This window comes from Poromitra crassiceps (assembly GCF_964638095.1).
Source record: "Poromitra crassiceps genome assembly, chromosome: 12".
Lineage (NCBI taxonomy): Eukaryota > Metazoa > Chordata > Actinopteri > Beryciformes > Melamphaidae > Poromitra > Poromitra crassiceps.
Window position 1 is genome coordinate 6,510,625 of NC_139632.1, and position 10,000 is coordinate 6,520,624.

General features: G+C 47.8%; 1 protein-coding gene across 1 annotated transcript in view; it reads left to right on the top strand.

The window, feature by feature from the left end:
• The window catches only part of hmcn1 (hemicentin 1), a gene marked incomplete at its 5' end in the record, with an annotated part of 147,653 nt that overhangs the window by 41,514 nt on the left and 96,139 nt on the right, over positions 1-10,000 (top strand). Inside the window, one exon of the mRNA XM_083647511.1 lies at positions 133-239. Coding sequence (XP_083503637.1) covers positions 133-239 — 107 coding nt within the window. The remainder of the gene's footprint in view (positions 1-132; positions 240-10,000) is intronic.

The following is a 10,000-nucleotide window of genomic DNA, read 5'->3' on the forward strand; positions in this document are numbered from 1 at the left end:
AGTGACGTCAATATGTTATAAAGCCATATAACGTGTTACATGACTCCAGATGAGTGAAGGGTAGTTCATTTGTATCAGATAAAGCTGGGGGAAAGGTCAATAATTGTCTCATTGTTCATGTTTGCCCCCCAGGGAAGCTAATTGAGAAGAGTGATGGCCTGACTGAGCTCCTGCACATTCCCAACTCCGCCACGGTTGTCAACATCAAGGACCCACAGCCTGGGATGTGGGCTATCAAGGTAAACAATTCATCCTTTACCTGGAAATGTGTGTCAAATTATAGGCTCCCCCAAAGCGCTCCCAGAGCTGAGGTGTCATGTCAGATGACTTAGTGCATAATAGTTCACTGGTATAATGGTCTCAAGATCAGCAAATCCCACCAGCGACGACTCGGCTCAAAAAGTTCTGGGTCAGTCAAGCAGCCGTGACCCACTTCTACAGGTCTGCTATTGAGAGTGTTCTTACTTTCTCTATGCTTGTCTGGTTTGGTCACATAACCACTCAGGACAAGACTCGGCTGGAGAGAGCAGTACGCCGACCATCTAAAATCATCGGCTGTAGTCTCCCCTCACTTACATCACTCTTTTCCACAAGAATAATCAGGAAGGCGAAAAAAAATCATAGCAGACAACTCTCATTCGGCACACTGCCTCTTTAACCTCCTCCCATCAGGCAGGAGATACAGAAGCATCAAGAGTAAAACATCTCGCTTCAGAGATAGCACCTACCTCCAAGCCATGAGACATCTGAACTTGCACTGATTCATTGACTACGTTTGACCTATAGCACTTTAAACTGTATGCACTTCTGCTGAATACGTCGCTGCTGGATACTGTTCCTGAATGTTGATCTTTTCTTGCGTTTAATGGTTATTGTTTGTATATGGTGTGCTGCTGCTGCTGCACTGTCTTTGTCTTTCTGTCTGAGAGTGAAACCAAGACAAATTCCTATCAACTATGTTGACATGGCAATCAATTTATTGAATATTGAATCTTGAATCTATAACCAGAGCTGAGGTGTCATGTCAGATGACTTAGTGCATATAGTTCACTAGTATAACCAGAGCTGAGGTGTCATGTCAGATGACTTAGTGCATGTAGTTCACTAGTATAACCAGAGCTGAGGTGTCCTGTCAGATGACTTAGTGCATGTAGTTCACTGGTAACCAGAGCTGAGGTGTCATGTCAGATGACTTAGTGCATGTAGTTCACTGGTATAACCAGAGCTGAGGTGTCATGTCAGATGACTTAGTGCATATAGTTCACTAGTATAACCAGAGCTGAGGTGTCATGTCAGATGACTTAGTGCATATAGTTCACTAGTATAACCAGAGCTGAGGTGTCATGTCAGATGACTTAGTGCATATAGTTCACTAGTATAACCAGAGCTGAGGTGTCATGTCAGATGACTTAGTGCATATAGTTCACTAGTATAACCAGAGCTGAGGTGTCATGTCAGATGACTTAGTGCATATAGTTCACTAGTATAACCAGAGCTGAGGTGTCATGTCAGATGACTTAGTGCATATAGTTCACTAGTATAACCAGAGCTGAGGTGTCATGTCAGATGACTTAGTGCATATAGTTCACTAGTATAACCAGAGCTGAGGTGTCATGTCAGATGACTTAGTGAATATAGTTCACTGGTATAACCTTGCAATCAGGTCACAGCTCACACTCCGGCAGGGAGCTGTGACCTCGAGGAAGGCTCTAAAGTTGACTTACTGCAGTAATATATCAGGATGTTCACATAGAGTGGCATGTAGTAATCACTTTAACATGCGTGCTGTCTGGTGAAAGCACCTACTAGCAAACAAAAGACATGATCATGAAGACATATTTGAGCAGTGGAGTGTTTTTTTAGTGCAGCCCTGGCAGATGAAGATATATCCAAGGCGATTAGTGTCATGGCGACTGCCTCCCCTTCTGCTTTTTGTTTGGCCACTGTTGGTGTTGTGTTCTGCTTGCAGAGTCTAAGGCCATGTTCACATTAAAGGCAAATCTGATTTGCTGATAAAGTCATTAATCATCATTATCTTGATTGGTTTCCCAAATCTGATTTGGGAGTATGTCTGCACTGCCACAAATCTGATTCTCAAGTCGGATCTGTGTGTCCAGACCTAAACAGCCTATCGGCATGGTTGCTATGGTAACGACGTGGGCGTCAGTAAATACGTACGTTGGTGACGTGGTTTTCCTGCGCAGAAGCATTTGATGACGAGTTGCGAGTGACGTTCAAATCAGATTTGGTGGATCTGCGCGTCCGCACTGAAGACACAAGTGACACAAATCAGACTTGGAGCGTCCAGACTCATAAAACCAATCTGGATAAAGTCATTAATAGGTCACTAAAGTTCACAAATCAGATTAGGCCTCCTAGTCTGAACATGGCCTAAGCTCTGTGGCCACTGTTGGTGTTGTGTTCCGCTTGCAGAGTCAGAGCAGTGCTGTGGCCACTGTTGGTGTTGTGTTCCGCTTGCAGAGTCAGAGCAGTGCTGTGGCCACTGTTGGTGTTGTGTTCTACTTGCAGAGTCAGAGCAGTGCTGTGGTCACTGTTACTGTTGTGTTCTGCTTGCAGAGTCAGAGCAGTGCTGTGGTCACTGTTGGTGTTGTGTTCTGCTTGCAGAGTCAGAGCAGTGCTGTGGCCACTGTTGGTGTTGTGTTCTGCTTGCAGAGTCAGAGCAGTGCTGTGGTCACTGTTGGTGTTGTGTTCCGCTTGCAGAGTCAGAGCAGTGCTGTGGCCACTGTTGGTGTTGTGTTCCGCTTGCAGAGTCAGAGCAGTGCTGTGGTCACTGTTGATGTTGTGTTCTACTTGCAGAGTCAGAGCAGTGCTGTGGTCACTGTTGGTGTTGTGTTCCGCTTGCAGAGTCAGAGCAGTGCTGTGGACACTGTTGGTGTTGTGTTCTACTTGCAGAGTCAGAGCAGTGCTGTGGTCACTGTTGGTGTTGTGTTCCGCTTGCAGAGTCAGAGCAGTGCTGTGGACACTGTTGGTGTTGTGTTCTACTTGCAGAGTCAGAGCAGTGCTGTGGACACTGTTGGTGTTGTGTTCTACTTGCAGAGTCAGAGCAGTGCTGTGGTCACTGTTGATGTTGTGTTCCGCTTGCAGAGTCAGAGCAGTGCTGTGGACACTGTTGGTGTTGTGTTCTACTTGCAGAGTCAGAGCAGTGCTGTGGACACTGTTGGTGTTGTGTTCTACTTGCAGAGTCAGAGCAGTGCTGTGGACACTGTTGGTGTTGTGTTCTACTTGCAGAGTCAGAGCAGTGCTGTGGTCACTGTTGGTGTTGTGTTCCGCTTGCAGAGTCAGAGCAGTTCTGTGGTCACTGTTGGTGTTGTGTTCCGCTTGCAGAGTCAGAGCAGTGCTGTGGACACTGTTGGTGTTGTGTTCCGCTTGCAGAGTCAGAGCAGTGCTGTGGTCACTGTTGGTGTTGTGTTCTACTTGCAGAGTCAGAGCAGTGCTGTGGTCACTGTTGGTGTTGTGTTCTACTTGCAGAGTCAGAGCAGTGCTGTGGTCACTGTTGGTGTTGTGTTCTACTTGCAGAGTCAGAGCAGTGCTGTGGTCACTGTTGATGTTGTGTTCTGCTTGCAGAGTCAGAGCAGTGCTGTGGTCACTGTTGGTGTTGTGTTCTGCTTGCAGACTCCGAGCGCTGGCACCCTGCCGACAATGGAATGCTAAAACGGACACACAGTTAGGTAGCCACTGTCAACGCCAGATGCCAGGAAATGACAAGCATTTTTACCTGAGTGATTTGTCGTAGGGGCCCGGGGTGGCCCCTGGATTTCCCTGCAGACCCCCTGCTGCTGTCTGCACCACCGTCCCCCCCCCCCCCCCCCTCCCTGCATGGCTGTGTTCTCTGTTAGCGCCCCCATCGTGATTTACACAGCGAGAGATTCGAAGAAAAAACAGTGTCATCGCCTGTTTTTGTGTAACGTTTCTGTTGATTTTCATCAGGACTTCATTTTTCCACTTTTTTTCTGTGTTTCTATCACATTTTTCATTCTTTTTATCTTTTTTTATAACATATGGCTTTTGTTTTAGCCGCTGATTGAAATTTCTACAGCAACTTGGCCTGCCACTTGCCTTCATATCACTGTGCTGGCTCTTTCAAGTCTCCTGCTTATCGTGCCTCTGTTCCTCTCTCATCCCTTTCCAGTAGCCACAAATTACCGGTACATCATTTTGCCTGTGCCATATGATCCAAAACAGTGTCATGTATTCTTCTTAGTAAAGCATAAAATCTATCACTCCTCAGTATTGACTGCTTATACGATACGTGTGTCCTTGTAGAAATATAAGTTATTGCTAAATCCAAAATGAGTTATTATGCCTTAGCAGGGCAGCATGCTTTTGTAACATGGATGTTAGAGAACATACAGTCAAAGTCAAGCAGCGATAGATTCTTGCTTTTGGACTGCGGTTGATGCATTTGAAACAAGGCCCGTCGTCCAGCTGTGTCTACACTTAACCCTGTGGGTTAATCTCATACCGGGGCTCTCTCACTAAACACCAGTGTCAGAAGCCACAGAAAAGCTGGCAGCTAATAGGAGCTTAGCGTTTAGCAGTGTAGCGCTGCTGCTGGCCTCGGTCCTGTTCACACACTGATGCCCATTCAACAAAATACCAAATATCAAAATACCTGTGTGCACAACACACAAAAGCATCATGTATCTTCTCTCCCTCCTGTGTGAAAGTGACTAGAGAGAGCAGAGCACTCTCTCTCTCCAGCATGCTGTGTTGCCTCTGGCAGACCTTCTCCTACTTTGGACTCTGTGTTTACACTGCGGCGTGCTGCTTTGTTTTGTCTGTGTGGGAGATTTGTAAAAAGACTCTTCTGGCTCGACTTTGAAACAGTTGAAACAGTGACTCTTAAAGGTGAAAGCTTCACTGTGTCCTCTCTTTGATCTCAGACTAAACACCACATCACACAAGGCTTTGGCCTCAGTGATTGGGCTCTGAGCTTGTCAGATGTTACCAGTATGTGGAGCTGGACAGAGAGGTGGGAAGGGATATTGAACAGACTCAAATAGGAGCAACAACAACATAGAATGACAGGAACTGTATCCCCCCCCTGTCTTAATGACATTCTGTGGTCGGCTCTTTTTGTCTCCCTGATCTGTCTCCGTCTCTTTCTCTCTCTCATTCCCTCAGCCTATCTCATTCCAGATTCCCTTTCCATTGCTTCTGTCTTGTTTTGTCTCTTGTTAGAGCCATGGGAGAAGGTACTCTCTTCTCTCTCTCACTCCAATATGTCCAGAATCTGCTGCTGCTGCTGCTGCTGCTGTAGTATTCAGTTATTTTTCCCATTTCTCCTCTTGGACAATGGCTCTTCCAAAGCCTCCCCACACCAGGAGACCTCTCTCCTTCTCATATGTAGCTGTGTTTCCCAGGCCATCCCATGGAGCTGTGGATAAATAGTCTTGGAGGGGATTTCAGTGTTCTGCCATGCTGGGTTTCACTAAGGCTAATGGCCTGTGACACGGTCCTGTAAGGCCCGGCCCTGTAAAGCCCGGTCCTGTAAGGCCCTCTCCTCATATACATCGCCCTGTGTGAAAAGGAATTGGATCCTTTCTAATCTGCATTTAATTGGATACTGAGGTGGTGTTTGGAGGGTGGCTTCACCCCGCTATTGCCCCCTGCTTCTTCCATTTTCACCATGTGTGTATGTGTGTGTGTGTGTGTGTGTGTGTGTGTGTGTGTGTGTGTGTGTGTGTGTGTGTGTGTGTGTGTGTGTGTGTGTGTGTGTGTGTGTGTGTGTGTGTGTGTGTGTGTGTGTGTGTGCGCGCGCGTGCGTGCGTGTTGATGTGTGCTACTACTGTAAAGAGTCATGGTGAGACTTCTTATTGCTGCACTGACCTGAACATTGACGGGTGTGTCTTGGCTTCATACTGACTGGAGTTTGATGGCCCACGATAATAGTTTAGGAAGGTTGTCATTTGAAAAAGTATGCAAACAACTCAAAGGAAGAGCAGCGGTGGCGACGTGCCCTGCACCTATTCTCCATCTCCACTCTCTCAGGGTCCTCTGCCTGCTCTCCTTGTCTATCTGTGTCCACCTGCCTCTCTCCCTCTCCCTGTCTCTCTCCCTCTCCCTATCTCTCTCTCCCTGTCTCTCTCTCCCTGTCTCTCTCTCTCTCTCTCTCTTCCTCTCCATGTCTCTCTCTCCCTGTCTCCCTCTCCCTGTCTCTCTCTCCCTGTCTCCCTATCTCTCTCTCCCACTCCCTGTCTCTCTCTCCCTCTCTCCCTGTCTCTCTCTCCCTGTCTCTCTCTCCCTGTCTCTCTCTCTCTCTCTCTCTTCCTCTCCATGTCTCTCTCTCCCTGTCTCCCTCTCCCTGTCTCTCTCTCCCTCTCTCCCTGTCACTCTCTCCAACTCCCTGTCTCTCTCTCCCTCTCTCCCTGTCTCCCTCTCCCTGTCTCTCTCTCCCTGTCTCCCTATCTCTCTCTCCCACTCCCTGTCTCTCTCTCCCTCTCTCCCTGTCTCCCTCTCCCTGTCTCTCTCTCCCTCTCTCCCTGTCACTCTCTCCAACTCCCTGTCTCTCTCTCCCTCTCTCCCTGTCTCCCTCTCCCTGTCTCTCTCTCCCTCTCTCCCTGTCACTCTCTCCCTCTCTCCCTGTCTCTCTCTCCCTCTCCCTATCTCTCTCCCTCTCTCTCTCTCCCTCTCCCTGTCTCTCTCTCTCTCTCTCTCTCTCTCTCCCTCTCCCTGTCTCTCTCTCTCTCTCTCTCTCTCTCTCTCCCTCTCCCTCTCTCCCTGTCTCTCTCTCTCTCTCTCCCTGTCTCTCTCTCTCTCTCCCTCTCTCTCTCTCTCTTCCTCTGCTGTCTTGATCTGTAAACAGCAGCCAGGTATCATATTGAGCATAAAACACATCATATAATAAAAAGTAAATGGGGGAGAAGGAGCAGGACAATATTTTTAAGTGACTCTCATCGTCTGCATTTTGTTCCTGCCAAACACAGACTAAAGAATGTTTCTGACCTTCAATAATGTGTGTGTGTGTGTGTGTGTGTGTGTGTGTGTGTGTGTGTGTGTGTGTGTGTGTGTGTGTGTGTGTGTGTGCGTGCGTGCGTGCGTGCGCGTGTGCGCGTGCGTGCGTGCGTGCGTGCGTGTGTGTGTGTGTGTGCGTGCGTGCGTGCGTGTGTGTAATATGTTTGTGGTTGCTTGCTTCATCTCTGTGGAATATGACAGTTTACTACACACATGTGGTGTCATTACATCATAACAGACAGACATTGCTGTGGCCAGCCACAGGCCAATCCAATCAAAGGATTTCTAACCGAATAAGGTCATAATAACATACCCTTTTACATTTCAGTTTTGGGGTCTAAAAAGTTCAAAAGGAGCGAAAAGTCCCGAGTAAAGAATATGCTCAAATCATATGTTCAGCTCATGATATGATATCTATGCCATCTAAGGACCTGGGCCTGTACGGCTGTATGTGAAATAGTCTCAACACAGCCATCTAAAGACCTGGGCCCAGTTGCACAAAGCACCTTAGGTTAAGATTTCCCTTGGGGGTCAGAGTTAAGGTGTCCATAAAATAGAATCGGCTGCACAAAACACCCTTAAATCTTGTGCTTATGTTTTCCTTAAAATGTTTAACCTTATGGAGAAGATTTAAGGGTGTTTTGTGCAGCCAATTCTATTTTATGGACATCTCAAATCTGACCCTAAGGGAAATCTTAACCTAAGGTGCTTTGTGCAACTGGGCCCTGGGCCTGTACGGCTGTATGTGAAATAGTCTCAACACAGCCATCTAAAGACCTGGGCCTGTATGGCTGTATGTGAAATAGTCTCAATACAGCCATCTAAAGACCTGGGCCTGTACATCTGTATGTGAAATAGTCTCAACACAGCCATGTAAGGACCTGGGCCTGCATGACTTTATGTGAAATAGTCTCACACAGCCGTCTAAGGACCTGGGCCTGCACGACTGTATGTGAAATAGTCTCAACCCAGCCGTCTAAACACCTGGGCCTGTACGTCTGTATGTGAAATAGTCTCAACACAGCCGTCTAAGGACCTGGGCCTGCATGACTGTATGTGAAATAGTCTCAAGTCAGCCGTCTAAGGACCTGGGCCTGCACGACTGTATGTGAAATAGTCTCAAGTCAGCCGTCTAAGGACCTGGGCCTGTACGACTGTATGTGAAATAGTCTCAAGTCAGCCGTCTAAGGACCTGGGCCTGCACGACTGTATGTGAAATAGTCTCAACACAGCCGTCTAAGGACCTGGGCCTGCACGACTGTATGTGAAATAGTCTCAACCCAGCCATCTAAACACCTGGACCTGCATGACTGTATGTGAAATAGTCTCAACACAGCCGTCTAAGGACCTGGGCCTGCATGACTGTATGTGAAATAGTCTCAACACAGCCGTCTAAGGACCTGGGCCTGCACGACTGTATGTGAAATAGTCTCAACCCAGCCAACTAAGGACCTGGGCCTGTACGGCTCTATGTGAAATAGCCTCAATCCAGCCATGTAAGGACCTGGGCCTGCACGACTGTATGTGAAATAGTCTCAACACAGCCATGTAAGGACCTGGGCCTGTACGGCTGTATGTGAAATAGTCTCAACACAGCCATGTAAGGACCTGGGCCTGCACGACTGTATGTGAAATAGTCTCAACACAGCTGTCTAAGGACCTGGGCCTGCATGACTGTATGTGAAATAGTCTCAACACAGCCATGTAAGGACCTGGGCCTGCACGGCTGTATGTGAAATAGTCTCAACACAGCCATGTAAGGACCTGGGCCTGCACGACTGTATGTGAAATAGTCTCAACACAGCCGTCTAAGGACCTGGGCCTGCACGACTGTATGGGAAATAGTCTCAATACAGCCATCTAAGGACCTGGGCCTGCATGACTGTATGTGAAATAGTCTCAACCCAGCCATCTAAACACCTGGGCCTGTACATCTGTATGTGAAATAGTCTCAACACAGCCATGTAAGGACCTGGGCCTGCATGGCTGTATGTGAAATAGTCTCACACAGCCATCTAAGGACCTGGGCCTGCATGACTGTATGTGAAATAGTCTCAACCCAGCCATCTAAACACCTGGGCCTGTACATCTGTATGTGAAATAGTCTCAACACAGCCATGTAAGGACCTGGGCCTGCACGGCTGTATGTGAAATAGTCTCAACACAGCCGTCTAAGGACCTGGGCCTGCATGACTGTATGTGAAATAGTCTCAACCCAGCCATCTAAACACCTGGGCCTGTACATCTGTATGTGAAATAGTCTCAACCCAGCCATGTAAGGACCTGGGCCTGCACGTCTGTATGTGAAATAGTCTCAACACAGCCGTCTAAGGACCTGGGCCTGCACGTCTGTATGTGAAATAGTCTCAACACAGCCATGTAAGGACCTGGGCCTGGGCCTGCACGTATGTGATATAGGGAAATGGGAGGCTTAATGACAGGGACTCTGCAATGGGTCCTCCTTGTCTTTGGTAAGAATATGGTGCTTAAAGTGTCCCTCCCCTTTATGGTCCCATTTACCACCAACTAAAGACCAGCAGATCATTCTATGGCAGCTATTAGGGCAGCTTTAATAACCACCACATGTATTGTGTTTTTAGGATGGGTGGAGCTGGAGCATTCGAGGTGATATCGCCACCCAACAGCCCTGCTGAACCGACCCCGTTTGTACTGTAGGGGGTGCTACCTCATGGCTTGACCAATTTCACCTCTAGCTTAGTAACGAAGAGTACTACTAGTTGTCTTTCTGGCTGTCCATCCTGTTGACTCCATTTTGGTCTACTGAGCACATGTTTGGTTAGTCTCACGTGGTCGGACCCGACGTCTTACGTCAGCAAGCTTCCGTCGACGGAGGGCTGGCTACTGCCAGACTCATGTTTGCTAGTCAAGAACAGTTTTCTTTTCACAGGCAGTTAAGTCGAGGTTAGATAAGGTCGAGCCTAGTTAGTCTAGGTTAGATCAGGTCGAGCCTAGCAGTTGGAAAATACTGTAAATTCATACATTCTCTTTCATCTCAATGACAGTA